This window comes from Etheostoma cragini, chromosome 14, assembly GCF_013103735.1.
Source record: "Etheostoma cragini isolate CJK2018 chromosome 14, CSU_Ecrag_1.0, whole genome shotgun sequence".
Classification (NCBI taxonomy): Eukaryota; Metazoa; Chordata; class Actinopteri; order Perciformes; family Percidae; genus Etheostoma; species Etheostoma cragini.
Window position 1 is genome coordinate 7,872,168 of NC_048420.1, and position 16,741 is coordinate 7,888,908.

Consider the following 16,741-nt stretch of genomic DNA (forward strand, 5'->3'; position numbering starts at 1 on the left):
GAAGCTTAAACATCCGCTGTTTCAGAAATGTTTCTATCCAGTAAAGTGATTCAATTCTTTCAAATTAAAAGGGCTGACTATCCCCAATAAAACTACACAATTTTAATATTAAGTCCTTCTTATTATCTTTATAATATAATCAGGATGGTTGCATTCTCCATGTATAAACCGTAACAGCTGCATCAATTGTTCTTTTGGTCGTTCAGCCTCTCGGATGGCTGCAGAACACGCTGGAAACACAAGTTTTGGAGGTTTTTGTGGTGAACGTGTTGCCTATTTACACTCCCAGCAGACACCGAGCAACATTAGCAATCATTTTGAGTTGTGTTTCTGGCCATTATACAGATTTGTAGCTATTTTGGTCTCCGCCCCCAACTTAACTTGCTACTTATACTTTACAATGTTCACCAGATAGTTACTAATTTTGTCTGTTGTTTGTTTCCAAGCAGGTTTAAAAGAGTGTTTTCGCTGAAAACAGCTGGAAGTAATGAGAGCAATGAGAGTGAACCATAACAGAGTAGTTGTGACATGTACAACCAAAACGATGAGTGGAAAAACACTAAAAAGCTTCATTGAGCTAAGGGGGGACTGTAGAGTTGGATGGTACATTGGACCCCGTGACAGACCCGTTCACATCACATTTAGTCATCTGACTTATTTTTAATGTGAATATTGATTAGTGCAATTAAACACGCGGACCGTTAGCCAGAAGACCCCCTCTCCTCAAAATAGTCGTAACATTCAATCTGGAAATCAGCTCGACAAACAACAGCTCATGATAGACAACCAAATAAACATGCACTCTCTCTATCTATCTATCTCTCTCTCTCTCTCTCTCTGCCAGCTATAAGGGGGACCAGCCCTCTTAATTGACTCTAGCCGCACGGACGGCACTTAGCCCATTTCCCTCATCCTTCACTTTGATGGGCCGGTCGTGACATTAGGTCAACAAAACACAGGGAAGCTGGAACAAAACAATGCAACAATGCCCACTGCAGCCCAATTGTCAGGGTGAACAATCCCAAACGAGCAATCCCTGGGGATAAACAATCCTGGAACAGGAAACAGATACAGACCCACTTCCCATCCAGAGTTTAAATTTAGGAACTCCTCCCTTTTTGTTTTGTTTTGTTGAGTAGCACAAATACCCAAATTAAGGACAGGGGTGCTTGGACGCTTGGACATTGTTATGGATACAGAGAAAGCTGTGTGTTGGTGTTGTGTGTATGTATGCCGAGTGAAATAAAGGGAGTTGGCACACTCAATGCCATGTGCCTTTCACACATACACACTGTGACATATACAAACCCCAAAAAGTGGTCTTTTCTGTGCCAGGCACATTATTTCCAATTACAGCCAAATAAAGAGATCTTGCATAACTACGCAACCTCATTCACCCTGTAGCTTGCTATTTTTAGCCTTGCTGTGTGTGTGTGTGTAAGTTTTGGGACGTGAGGAGGTCATGTTTGTCCTAACTTTTTGTGTATGTGTGTGAGTGCTTTCTCTGCCTTTTCAGGATGCACCCTAGAGATACACAGGGCTTTTGGCAGTCCAGCTGGCAGGAAGTATGACAACAGAGCAACCCATTTTGGACAGGCCTGGCACATAGGTGGGTCTTTAAAGACCCTCCGGAGCCCGGTGCCGGGCCCAGCTGTAAGGCCTTTCCTAAAGGATACTTGCCTCTGGACATGACAGTTGGCCTTTTATAAGACCTGCTGGGGCCCTGAGGCTACTTCTCAGCACTTTGAACTGCTTTTACACTCTAAAAGCGTGTTTGCTGTAGTGTGTGTGTCCGTCTGTGTGTACACTCATTCACCGAACTGTCATTGTGTGTGATCAGCGGCATGTGGCTTCACCAACAGAGTGAGGATATGCATCAGCAGTGACTTCAACAATGTCAGGAAACGCAGTCAGAATCGCAGCTGATCCCAGAGGTTGTATGTGTAACCGTTAAGGATGACCTGTCACACAGATTGGGGTCTTCCCTTCTAATGACTCCCACATTTATTTTCACAGCATTACACAAACAAATATCTCCATTGTCAATTTTTTTGTTTTATTAATGGAATATCCTCTGAAAGCAGTTTGGGCCTGATTGGATTGCCTTAAGATTGGGAAATAGTCTAGATGTAAATATTAGGTTATCAGACTAATGGATGGGACTAAAACAGTTGTCCTGACAGAGGGATATGTAGTCATTCCCCTGCACTGTTAGTGGGCTTGATTGGAGGAATGCTATTTCGCCAGCGGTTGAATATCAGCTGTTGAGCAGCAAATAACGTTGGATGTTGTTTTCATCTCGGAGGTTTATATTTACTTCACTGAACAGGAGGTATAAGTTTACTCTGTAGAAAGCATAGAGCGGGGCGTTGGGTTCCTCCGGCTTTATGGGCTATAAGGAAGATGAATGGCGCTTGCTGTTCCGCTGCTAGCTTTGGTTGGCAGTGAAGGGCTGATATGGGATGCTTCGTGCAATCTGTTCCGTGACCCCCCTGGCTTTTTTGTGAAAACACACATACATGAACATTATTGTGGACACACGTGCACACACACGTACCCACCCACCTGCACTGAGATAACAAGACTGCACGGGAATGCCAGCCAAATTTTTGTGGACAGGCATTGAACTGGGCAGCTTCAGCAGGATCTGTTTGAATTGTTCTCTCAACAGCATCTGCCAATATGTCCTTGACACAGGGAGAGGCTGCCCACAATAACAACACATTCCACTCTGAGGACAGAGAAACAGTCTTCTTCTTATTATTATATCATACAACATTTTGATAAAACTGCAGAAAATTTTAAAATTACACACACATTTTTATTTCTGTTCTTCAGCTGCTTGTTGTAGGTCTTGTCTGTCCTCACACCATTCAAGCCGTTTGTTTTATGAGAACCTGTCTCACTTGGATATCCCTTAAACTCCCTTTCCTGCTATAGATAACTGCATATCGTCATGGAGACAGTTTGGTAAATTGCTGGAAATGAGCGCTGTATTGCAGAGCGCTGTGGCTGCAGCCCTGAAAAGACTTATGACTGCATTCATTCGGAGCCTGGGCGAGCACCTTTCTTGACAGTGCTGGATTTTATCAGTCCCGCTCCAAGAAAACAGCGTTAACATTCAGGACTCCCCAGGGGATATTAAACAGCGCCCGCATAAAGTGCTGTTCCACCTATGAAATGCCATATAATTGATGCATTTTATCCCTTTACAGCCACAGCTACAGATTTGAAAACAGCCATTCAATCTGAGTTGGTTCCCTCCAATTCCCCCCCCCCCCCCCCCCCCCCCCCCCCCCCCCCCCCCCCCCCCCCCCCCCCCCCCCCCCCCCCCCTCAGAAGGTTATGCTCATAATACCCTGTAATACTCATCCACTTCTCCACATCCCAGTCCTTATTGTTCCCAAAGAGCTTTATCTTGAGTGATTCAGAGCCTCCGTATTTTGACAGCATTTGGATAGAGGTTGAACACAGAAGCACTACACACCTCAGAGACATTTTGCTCACAATATCAAATTCTATCTTCAGAAAGGAAAAGGGATTTAAAACCACCCTGTACACAAGAGGTCAACTTGTGTGGAACGTAGTATCTCAAATGGATCTGTAGTATACTTTGTATGACAGGACAAAATGTGGTATGTGCCAAGATATTTTGATAATCACACCATTATTATACATCATAGATGTTTGGTACATTAAGCTTTATTTTACACAAAATATAAATATTAAAACCTGTATTTCTTCATAATAGCTTAAACATTAAATACAGTTTTCACATAAGAAGTCATTTCCTTTCATTTAGTTTGCACATTGCTGTACCGCTTTCAGTCCATTCAAAATGCAATCAAAGGTCTCTCTCAAGCCTTTGATTTTCAAACTAGATGCTTGTCTCTCCTCCATTATTCAGCTGTCATACTCTAGTATGCACTGGTCTACTCTCTCCCTCTTTCTTCACAGCTAAATTACATCCTGATCTCACAGAACTCCGTGAAATGAACACGGCCCCCGTAGTTAAGGAAAAGGTTGTGGGTGGGTCTTTCGTTTCCATGACACGCGGGATAACAGCGGGACGGTTGGATTTAAGAAAACAACACCGGGAAGATTGGGTTTGGGAAAACAACAACAATGGGACGGTTGGGTTTAGGAAAACAACAACGGGACGGTTGGGTTTAGGAAAACAATACAGGACAGTGGGGTTTAAGAAAAAAAATACTAACCGGACGGTTGGGTTTAAGTAAACAACAACGGGACGGTTGGGTTTGGGAAAAGAAGGAAGCGGCAGTTGGGTTTAGGAATCGGGACACATGGGAGACAATCTCTTGTCCCCTGGGTGTAAGTCCTGTGTGGTTTAACCCATCCACCACCCCAACCAACCTCCCCTCGTAGATTTTTGGTCTCTCATCCTACGTGCTACCGTAGTTGCTTCTCATTGACTTTACATTGCTTTCCGTAGCGCCCACACAGAATCTTCACACATTCCAAGCAGCCACCCCGGCATGTGGTGTTAACAGTTTGTGATCATTTCATGGAATTCTGTGAGACCAGCCTCCTAAATTACAATGGTTGCAATTGCAAGTCATTTACAATTCCAGAATTCCTCTGGTTTGGCTTCTCTTAACCCATGTCTTCCCCAGTTTGCGTCCCCGAGTCACTCGAATCACCAAAACTCACTGGGTGAAAGGGGAAAAGTACACTGTGTGTGTGCACGCATGCATGCATGCCTGCATCCACACAGCCATTATCCTCTTGGGAGCAGAGCAGAATCCAGAGACAAGTACATTCCACAGTGTGGACAGAGCCATGGGAGAGAGATGAGGAGAATAAGGGGGGGGGGGGGGGGGGGGGGATGGTCTTAAATCTGGTTCTACTGCATACTCTCCCATACACACTCCTTGCACAATATCCCTAGCCCATTGGCAGACCTCCTGTTGCACAGGTTGTTGATTCATCACACTGTCACATTCAGCCTTAAAAGCCATACAATGTGACATCAACTTATCTTATGACTGCTATCGTCTCATATTGTGGAGTCTCATTTTCTTTGCCTGGGGGAGTGTTTTAAAAAAGTCCGTTTATCTGGTAAATCTCTGTCTGCCGGCCTCGTAGGCATCAAATTCACAGTGCAGTGTTTGTTTGAGCTCTCACTGTGCACTCCCAACAGTCAAGTCTCATGTGCAGGATAGGTTGAAAAAACTGAAAGACTCCAAAACCCAACAAAGCTCTCATGGTCTCAAGCACACCACCACATCTTACTGCATCATACATAATGCTTCTGCTTTGAGTGTCCCTTATGGGTAATCTTTGTGTGCTTCCCAGTGTTCTGAGGGTGTTTCTTATAATGGACTCTAGGGGAATGGGTTGTCTTCATAGCCCCCATGCAGTTCACATAACTGGGAAGCAGGTCACTCCCGGCCTCCACGGGTCCCCAGTTCACTTCTATTGCCAGATCACCGTAGCTCTCACAGGGGTTGGGGTAGCATGCGACTTCACCCTGCACAGGGAGGTTAACATGGCTCCCTGCTTTGTAAGACTGCGACGCATCCGGTTGGAGTTCTGGATCCTCCTGTTGGGCCGGTACCTGCTCTGACCGAGGTAGGTAGTCGCGTTGCTGGGCACGGTAGCGTTTCTCCAGCCGATGGGAGATGGCAAGCTGAAGGAGGTGGAGCAGCTCGATGAGGTTGAGGAGCAGGGAGATGGCAGCGATCACCTGGGTGTAGATGGTGAAGATGGTCTTCTCCGTGGGTCGAGAGACAAAGCAGTCCACGGTTTGAGGACAAGGGAACACTGTGCACTCAAACTTTGCTGCAATGATGAAGCCATCGTAAAGGAACCACAGCCCTAAGATGAAGCCAACTTCTAGGAGGACTTTTAACAGGATGCTGAATGCATACGCACACAGCAACCTGCCTTTCAGTTTAGGAGCCTCAAGAGGAGCCTTGTCAGCTTTTCTACCTTTACCACCGCCCTCTTGTTTCTCCTTCTCTTTTGCATTGTCTATAGTCACATTGTTATTGTCCCTTATTCCTTCCCTCTTACCTCCACTAACACGTTGTTCCGCCTCCTTCTCATCCTCCTCTTTTTTCTTGTCCTTTCCAGCCTTTAAAGCCACATATCCAAAGTAGAAGATCGTCGGCGTTGAGACGAAGATGACTTGGAGGACAAAGTAGCGAAAGTGGGAGATGGGGAAGGCTTTGTCGTAGCAAACGGCAGTGCAGCCAGGTTGTCGCGTGTTGCAGACAAAGTCCGCTTGCTCGTCATCCCAGGCAGATTCTGCGGCAGCTCCCAGTATCAGCATGCGAAACAGGAAGAGCACGGTGAGCCAGACACGGCCAACGCCTGTCGAATACTCCTGGCCCTCCTCCAGCAGGTGCTCAAGAAAGGACCAGTCAGCTCTGGACATCCTCTGCTCCTAAGAGGGACAGTTGGTAGATGACGGATGGATGAATAGATGGGAGAGAATGAGAGAATGTTTGAGAAAAAATGATTTTGTATCTGCAGCCTGGACTGCGTATTACATGCCATCACATTTAGTTGTGGTTGTTATGCAGGTCATATAGTTTATCCACCTTTTCATTTACTACTCAGTTGATCAACAGATTTGCTTGAGCATGCAACTTTACACCTAATTGGTACATTTTATTTCATTCACATTAACACACAGCTCATACACGTGTTCAATGATTCATAAATTCATAAAGAAAAAATTAGGTGTTTCTCCAAACTTCTCAGTATAATGGTGTCTTTCTTTACTTGGAAAGGGGATGTATCTGGCGGCAGCCCACCCCTATTAATTCTTCCATGAGCTCACACCGTCGTTAAGGTGGGCTCCAACTCCTCATCATCATCAATATGTGAAAACAACAAGGCCCCCGTATCCTTAAATGAACTAAAACAAAAGCACATGGTGCTAAAGTTTAACATTTAATATGAAAGGAAATGGTGTGTGTGTTCCTTGTTCGCAATAAAAGTGGAGTGAATGAGTCCAGGAGAGGCCACTTAAACGTTCACATTGTACAGCATTATTATATACATTTACTTCTCTAATTAAATTTATGAACCAATTAAAGTTGAGTCATTCATACAGCGACTGATTTCATGACTGTATCAGGGTGAGGGTGACAGAGGTTGACAGTCTGGGAGCTCAATGACACACACGCACACACACACACACACACACACACACACACACACACACACACACACACACACACGCATCTGAATAAACATCCTGTGTGGCTGGGAGAGTTGAGGCACTGCTGTGACACTTGTCCATTTGTTTAGACTTTGTTTTTTTGTTATTTCTTTCCCACTGAGATAAGAAAATGTTCCTGATAGGGCAAATACAAACTCTCCTGGCAGGATGAGACAAGACAAAGGCGTGTAAGGGATTCTGGCCTGCTGAACGATCACAAGTGGACGGCTAGTATTAATACATAATAGATGAACATTGAGTGTCTTTAATCTGTCTTTGATCTCCAATAAACAGAATCAAAGAACTAAGTTACTAGATAAGTTTACCATGCCAAATAGAAAAATAGCGTGAACTATGACAGTAAACTCCATAATGTACAATAGTATAGTATATATCATGGCAAAGATATCATTAGTCTAAAGTCTAGTTTTTAAGTAATTTTTAGCCTTGTTATTGAAATATTTTAAGTGATTATATTTAAACCGTATGGAATATATACATACACACACACACACACACACACACACACACAGTATATATATGTATATATATACACATATACATATACATTTACATATATATACACATATACATATATACACATATACACATACATACACACATACATACATAGGCTAACAATAAGAAAATGCAGTCATTCAGTTTTAAAGTTTTTGTATTTTTGATTTTATCTAATTTAAAATCAACCACAATTAGTTCAAATACTTTTTGTGGTTTTGTGATGCCAATGTGTTAGTAATTGTATTTTTGATGAGTCAACTCTAAATATGTAAATAATTAAAAGGGGCACTCCACCTATTTACTTAACATCTACAACAAGATGGGCTAAATAAATAATAAATAATCATAAAACTCAATATTTAAAACCCCAGATTCAGTATCACGTATAGTGAAAAACTAATGAAATACAATAGAGACAGAACTTTATCCTCTTATTCACTTTCGAAATACAGAAGGTGATAAAATAATAACACAAAAGTCCAAAAGTCAATAAATGAGGTGTTCCAGTCCCTGTAAACCCCTTGTAGAACTGTTATTCTGATACTTTGAGGTATTAATAACGATATCTGAACAACCCACTTGTTGACAACTACTGAGAATTACAGGGACATGTGATTATGCCCTCATTACCCAACATAGCCCAAGTGTTTTTATTTTTTGTTAGTGCAACATTAATAACCCTAATCAGTTTGGTTACGTGCGTAATTGGAAACGATTCTTACCTTTCTCTCTCTTGAAGTGGGGGGGTTGTCTCCTTATTGGCGTACTGTGTTCTCAGTGTACTTTGTGTGTCCGTCTCCGCTCCTCACAGTAGCGGGCTGCAGACCGAGTGGGCTTGTGTTTGCCTTCCTTAAAAAGAATCGATGTAATCGGAAAAAGTGGAGAGAACTTTCCCATGCCTGCTTCATTGGCCCTCCCTCAGGATCTTCGTCCAGGAAATGGGATGGATGAACCCAAAGTAGAGCTCTGGGTGAATGCGCTCGGGACTTCGGGGTTTAACTTTGTTTAAAGGCGTCCAATTTGCATTAATTACACGGGAGTATTGCTCACTTCGCTTAATTGAATGTTAGCAGTAAAGGAGTTTAAGAAGTCGAGGCAATAATGGACAATATATCCTACTGGAAGGACTGACATGGTCTTCAATGTCGTGTTTAAAGGGACTTTTATAACAAATAAACTCATAATCACAGCACCATAATTAGACTAAGAACAGAATATGTAATTTTTCTAACCAAGAAAAAAGACCAGCCTCCTAATATCCTCAGTCTATTGGGTTTAATCAGCTGTTTTATTCTCTGCATCCACACTTCTTGTCAGCTTGTCTCTGTGTCCCTGTATCTAATATTATGGGATAAGATCCATCATCAAATGACCGACGGCCCGTTCCGGCTTCCATGCAGGCTCATGTAATTTCCCATGATGCCACGCAATGGCGCCAGTCTCCTTATTTCCGAGAAGCACGCATCAGTCTATCAAATGAAGCCCCATAACTTGTTTGCTTTAGTTGTAGAATCGATTCGTTAAACTTCTACTCTGCATGATTTCAAGAAAGTCAAAGCTTGTAACTCTTTATTATCAGTAGTTTTTCTACTGTCTTAATACTAAACTGTCTTAATACTTAATGTCTTGCATTACATAACTAGTGCCAACTATAGCTATAGCCTAGGCTAGGGTGTTTAGGGCCAAATTGTAATCTTAATTAAATCAATTCATGCCTATTCAAGTACTGCACTTGAGGTACTTATTTTTTGGAGCATAAGCATTTTCTCCTACTCCACGTTTCTACACCAATACATTCATTTGACATACATTTATTTTAATATTAAGATTTGGACACACAAAAAAAGATCATTTTATACAAATTCTGCATCTGTACGTCTATATAAAGCTTTCAAATTCGCTCCCTCTTGGCCAAGTACAACATTGAAGTACTGATGATGGATCATTAATATTGGTGTAATAATATACTACTCTAAGGGGCTATTATGATGATGATTATGATTATATATTATGATTATGATTCTTTAGTTTGGATATGTAAAGTACACCAATATGTCTGTGCTTTTACTTAAGTCATTTTGTAACCTAAGGACGTTTTTATAGTATGCTGTTGCTACTTTAACTTCAGCTATGTTAGGTAAATAATACTTCTTCCTCCAATGGAATAAGGTTAATAATTGGTTGCTTAGTAATAGGTACTATATTTACCTAGTTGAATTTACGTAGGCTACAACTGGTGTTATTGACTTAGTGAACACATTAAATGTAAGTTACAGCCCGAGTGTGCTGATGTGCTGGACCTGAGTGATTCAAAGTGGATGTGGTGTACTACTGACACTGCTAATAGGTTTTAATAGTACAGTATTAGCTGTGCCCATTCAAATGATAAAACAACCTTCTTTGTGGGATTATAGATAACACATTAATCAGAAGGAGCTGTGTGTTCTGATGCAAAATATGCACAAAGATCTCACCTTGTGAAACTGTAGCCAGTCGACTTTTTCTGTCAAGGCCCCGACAGCCGGCTGGCTGTGCACAGGCTTTGTTTGTGGCTGTAGTTAACTAACCAAGCCCATCATGTTGCTGTAATTCACATTATCTGTGCTTACTTACTGGAGGTATTTTAGATATAATGCAAAACCTTGGCGACATATTGGATAAAAAGAAGAAAGAATGCATCTTTTCAAAACAAGCCGTTCTTCTTCGGAAGATGCCAACATAGTTTGTAGTTTAAATAAAAGATTGCTGAAAGACTAGATCTCATATCTTAAATCAATTTGGGCAAAAGCGAGGCTGCATAATGCTGTGAGCATTGAACCCGATGGCTTTCTCATGCTGCCAAGAAATTGAAACAATGATTGATCGTGAACTAATATTTTATCAAAATACATTTACCGCATGATAACACAAATAAATAAAAAAAGCAGCCTCGCTAGTCATAGTGTTCAGCATCAAATCGCATGTCGTTACATAGTCTGTGCAAATCCAACTGCTCATGGCAACTCTAGTTATCACCTTCTGACACCCCCACTCAGTCAAATTAAAGTCTTTGCTGAGGAGTTATCTCCCCACAGTCTTTGCTAATCAGCACTGCGCCCTCATATGTGTCAATATGTAGATTATTACAGAGTTAAGAGGCTGGGTCCATCTACCCGGCTGCTACACAGAGCGGGGCTTTATATGTATGAAAAGAAAGCCTGGTAAATTGACCGTGAATCATCCTGACAGATCAGCGGCTTGCTCTTTCTTTGGTCATTACATTGGTAGATGAATGACGAGGAGGGAAGTGAGGACAGGCGACAGGGAGTAATGGGACTGTTTCCATTCAGGAGGTGTGTTATGCCGTCCCGTGTTCGGTGTGTTCCTTTCCCACCGGTGCAGATATCAATGAAACTAATTGCCAACTTCAACTTCAATCAATTCCTCACCACTGGACACATTTGAAGATGTACTGGATGTGTGATTCAGTCCTGAGTGTAGATCATTGTACTCAATAATCCAGATGTGAATGAGAAGGAACACTCATTCAGAGATGGGTTGGAACCCCAGTTAGAAGAATGAGGATTACAAAATATGTTAAAATTTATATAATAATAACATGCATGTGCATCCTCCTCAAAATGAATACTGGCAGCCATTCATTTCTTTTCTTGAATAAGTAATGGCGGGATTGTTAAATCAACCTTACCCTGTTTTGCTAAATTATTAACTGCAACCATTGCTTGCAGAAACACAAGCTGGTATTCCTTCTACCCACTCTCCCTTTATTTACCGACATGAGATGGTTCTACAGAGTTGAAAATACATTTTTAGAAAACACTGTGTCAAATTACACGTTATTTTTAGGGATAGCAATATCGGTCGGCCCAGGCTGAAAGATCTCCAAAGGTATTGGACAAATTGCCACAAAATATTGGACATGCCATGAGATTTTTCTTCAGACATTCATGGTTCCCAGAGGATGAATTTCGGTGATCTACTGATTTATCCTCTTGTGCCTCCAGCAGGTCAAACATTTTATTTGAAATATCGCAAAATCTACTTGATGGATTGGCACCAACATTTTTTTCAGACATTCATGGTTCTCAGAGGACAATCCTCATGACTTTGGTGATTGTCCGACTTTTCCTCTTCCACCTAGATGAGGTCCATAATTGTAGTTTTGAGAGAAATATCTAACAAAAATAAATAAATGATTAAATTACCATGAAAAATGGTACAAACATTCATGATCCCTTTGGGATTAATTGGTGATTATTAGGTCACATTGTTTTATATATCTCAGCCAAATTAAGTCTGTGTGCTTGTCTTGGTCTTGGTGGAAGGGTGTAGCACAAGCCAAGGATAAACACCTTACCTTTTGGAGCATATCTGAATCTCTAGTCGGATACAGGTTATTATTTCACAGTGTAGGTTACAGCATGGCCTTGGCGGAGGTCTGTGCTCTGTAATTGCCCTTCTAGTTGTCCAGTACTCCAGTTTCCAAACAAAAATACCTGCAAATGTAATGACTTTGTTAGCGTGCCGCTGTAATACACTTGCTATGATATAGCCGTACTTCAGGTTTAGTGCCTATTATCAAATGTTGGCTGAAAACATGCTACACCAAGGTGGTGAACATGGTGAACGTCCCACCTGCTGAACATCAGATCACATCATGTCATGTGAGCATGTTAGCATGCTGATGTTAGTTCAACGCGCCACTGTACAGCCTCAGAGGGATGCTAACATGGCTGTTAGTCTCGGTTAAGATCAGTCTAATAGACTGTTGGCTCAGCTCTCTGGTTCCCTAGATGACCAGCTGCCTTTATCTTATCTATGAGTACATGTAAGGCTTCATACACTGGCACATACATTTCTCTTAGACTGAGAAGTCTCTGAGGAACAAGAACGTTCTTGTGACATGCCATGCACAAATAATCTACAAGAATACGTAAAGATATCACTATTATGTTTTGCAGTTACATCATGTGATATAATACTGTGTGTCTGTATTGTGTGGGGGGGTGTTTACAGAGGAAAGCACCATTATCGCTCAGTCTGTCACATTAACAGTGGATTTCCAGCACAGAAGCAAAGCGGTGTCTGTCTGTCAGGGCTGCTTGGTTTGTAAAGATGTCAAAGCTACATGAGCTATGGGATCCACAACCTAGCATGTTGTGTGATGAAATATGCATGACACTGGCAGAGTTGTAGATCTTCTGAAGTGATACAGTATATGTATATATATATATATATATATATATATATATATATATATATATGTGTGTTGAAACCTGGTAGGTCGATGGGAGAAGGGCTATATCACACGAAACTAACAGGGTCTGTGATCTTACCACTGTGCCAACAGAAACTAAATACAGCTGCTCACTGCTTCTCATCCATTCTATATCAGGTTTCTCCCCTTTTAGTGGAACAAGCACTACCATCGCTGGCTCTTGATTCTTTAGTAGGATTCCCATTATCTTATACCTATGCATGACCAGTTTTCTTCTTTTCTCTGTTTCCATCCCATGTGTAAACACAATGCCATGTCTCGCTGTTTTTTCAGGGTCCATTTCCAATCAGAGTGTTGCCTACATCCCTCCTGTGGTCTACTTACCTTGTGTCTTCCAGCCTTAGTACGCCCAGGGACCCCTCCCTGACAGGAGCTATTGATCTTAGCTAGCTTGAAACGATGCCATGAAAGTGCACATTCGCAGCTGATGACAACTTTATTAGAAAAGGTGGGCAGATCAGCAAGTTTTCCCCACATCAAAAGGCCGGAAGGGAATAAGCCATGGATAGAGCTCATCACTTTTGTTTGGGGATCAATTGAGTGTTTTTTTTTAAGGTGATCAATTTGTTTAGCCTAGAGGGGATAATGCACTCTGACCACAGGTAAACATGAGCCATTGCAGAAGCATCACCCTGCTTTGGGTATTTATGGGATACTGTAATTGGCTTCTTCTATTTCTTTTAAATGGCATTACTGACTTTTTATAAATTATTAATGTGAAATTGTTTTTGAATTTTACATCAATGGAGAACAGTGGATGCCTGCAATTGCATTGGCTGTGATGTATGGATGTGTGGGATACAGTAGGTTGTGCAAAGTTAAATTCACCGTGTCCAAGAGAGCTTGTGAGAGAGAAAGATTACTATTTGTCTTCAACATTGACTTTCATTTATTTTCTAAAGATTGCCTCCTATGGGAAATACCTGCATTGTTAACACTCTGTCTGGAAAAGCACTTAAGTGAGCTTATGTTTTTTTTTAAAATAACAATCCAGCCAATGTCTCTGGAGCAGGAAACAGCGTTTCCTATTTATTTGTGACCATTGGCATTTCTGGTCTTCAATCTCAAGATCTGCAGAAAAGTAACATGTTTGCAAGTGTGTGCAAGTGAGTGATTCAACAATCTTCTATGACACAAAATTGCAACCAGTGGGTTGACTTCATTCAAAGTGAGCCCGGGGTCGAGGCCTTGACATTTGGCTTTAGCGTAGTCCCGTACTGTGGAGAAGATACAAACAGATCTGCTGGCAGGCTGTGAAGCAGGTGGCGCAAGGCCGAGCTGTTAACGATTCTAGCATGTTGATGAATGCCCTGCCACATAAATGAGAGGTGAGGGCGCGGGTTGTGTTGTGTTGGAAATGTGGATATTACACCTTGACCCAGTGAAACGATAAATATTCATTAGACATCCTTCCATAGAGAGAGAGAGTGTATAGTTACATCTCAGTGGCCTTGTTATGTAGGACAATGGTGTGCCATGGCTAAGCTGTAATGCAATTGACTAGGAGAGAAGTCACTAACATAATGAGGATAATATACAGCGTGACTTTCTCTCCTACTCTTTATATGAGCATTAACGCACTCTTGAGTGAGTAAGATAAACTTGCCTATAGCGCAGCTTAGGGCCCAGGGTTGCATGGTGCTGTACTATTGTCAGTGTGGGAGGTTGGCATGTTTATTACATATAACCCCCCTTCTGTAATCTAGACCTAATAGGGTTAGCATGTGAAAGCATGTTTATTATGGCATGCAGATCTATATCATTCCTACATAGGCAGTTCTCAGCAGGATCCGAAACATCGCCATAAAAAGTATTCAAAGGCCGATTTGGTCACACTGTGTGTGGAATTTAACCAAAAGTGGAATCAACTTTGATTAACTCAGAAATAAAGTTGACACTTGCATCCTGGAAATCAACACAATTATTAAGGGTGTCAGCATTCTTTTGTGAACAGTTAAACACACACACACACACACACACACACACACACACACACACACACACACACACACACACACACATATACGCACAGACACTGTCTCACAAAGTGGCCTGCATCAGTGTCACTGACCATGGTGCATGGTGCTAAAGGCTACCACTGCAACCAAGCAACTGTCAATACAAACACTGATACAACACTAGGCTTAACTGCAAGGCACTTACACATCCCTTCCTGAGATAACGCTTTGTAACTGCAAGAGCCTGAATCGTCGTGAAGTGCTACAGCAGTACATTTGTTGAACATTGTGTGTGAAATACTGAATGATTGTCTGTGGGTGAAAATCACAAGCTATTACATTTTCAGAAAAAGGTCACTGTTTTTTAAAAAGACCTCAGCCATTTTCCTTTTTGAAAGGACATTAATATATCATGAACATTTGTCAGCTCTGAAATACGTTTTGCTAATGTAAGAGCCATTTGGGTTTGTTGAACTGAGAGGGATTATATGGAGGTTGTAATTTAGCATCCTTTAAATGTTCAAATTAATCTCTAAAAATGTATAGCCTGTACGTGATGGCTGCGGTTGAAAAGGACCTGTTTACTGTTGAAGATGAAAAGCTGATAGGGTGGATCCTGCTGCACTGGATTCTGAGTTGCCTCTGTTTCTGTCTGTCGATGTGGGAGCAGCAACGCTGAATGTATCATGAGAAATTAACACCGAAGGTGCTGCACAGCGCCTGTGGAAATAACATTCCCCAATAGGAACTGACAAAAATACCAAAATCCGGATGGCACGCGCGCGTATGCAGACATCTCTGTCTCACTTCCCTTTCCCTCACATATTATAATGTGACACATGCACGCCAATTCCAGTAGTTCAGCTTAAGTTCAGGAAATAATAAATGTAGGTCAGTATTATTGTTATTATTTGAAAGTATCAGTCCACTTAGTATCCAATCATGCAATAAAACACTCATGCAATCATAAAATTACCCTAAGGCTTTTTGAAAATGACTCTTTATTCCTCCCTGTGTCTCTCTCTCTCTCTCTCTGCTCTGACCTATTTACAGGAGCTACCAAGTGCCTGACGTGATGGCGTGTTCAGAATAGGCGGCTACGCTGCTACAGACATTACGGTGAGTTCTTCTCCTCCCAGTGATGTGTAGTCTGCACTGTAGTCATGTTGTGCGTCCATGTGAATGGAAAGTCCATGTTTAGGTTAAAATCTATTTGATTCTTTAATCATTGCATCATATACAAAATATAACGTTGAGCCCATACAATCATTGGCCTAAAAGTCAGTAATGAGTATTACTTTTGTAATATCAAGTGTTTTAGAGTAAAGTAATGAATGTGATTGCAAACCAATGATAAACTTATTATAGGCTATGGGAATGATTGTGTTAGTGTGTGCTCCAGTGTGTGACCATGTGCAACCCCATGTTGGAAACACGTGGCAGATAGTGAATCAAATCGAAAAATAACTTCATATCACTGGTTTTTAATAGAAGTAAAAAAAAAAAAAAAAATCACTAGGTACTTTAGCTGAAATGCTTATTGATTGACTCATTTGCAGTGTGTTGACCCCCCTCCTAGAGCAACAGATAGGGTCCGCTGAGAGCCCGTGGACCAATCGGTTGCCTGTAATATTTCAGTGGGGAGCCCTCCCTGTGAACCAGAGAGAGACAGAGAGAGAGAGAGAGAGAGAGAGAGAGAGAGAGAGAGAGAGAGAGAGAGAGAGAGAGAGAGAGAGAGAGAGAGAGAGAAAAAAAGAGAGAGAGATGGTTTCTCTCTGCTGTTTCTGCTAG

General features: G+C 41.7%; 1 protein-coding gene across 1 annotated transcript; it reads right to left on the minus strand.

Annotated features, from left to right (window-relative positions):
- Positions 1-4,948: 4,948 nt before the first annotated feature.
- On the minus strand, positions 4,949-8,711 carry cx39.4 (connexin 39.4). Its single transcript, XM_034891714.1, has 2 exons — positions 8,437-8,711; positions 4,949-6,409 (listed from the first exon to the last, which is right to left on the minus strand). The coding sequence occupies exon 2, from the start codon at positions 6,398-6,400 to the stop codon at positions 5,258-5,260; it is 1,143 nt and encodes a 380-aa protein (XP_034747605.1). The 5' UTR covers positions 6,401-6,409; positions 8,437-8,711; the 3' UTR covers positions 4,949-5,257.
- Between the last annotated feature and the right edge of the window lie 8,030 nt (positions 8,712-16,741).

Excerpts from the sequence above, each read along its gene's own strand:
- cx39.4 (XM_034891714.1), bottom strand. The coding sequence starts at position 6,400 with ATGTCCAGAGCTGACTGGTCCTTTCTTGAGCACCTGCTGGAGGAGGGC.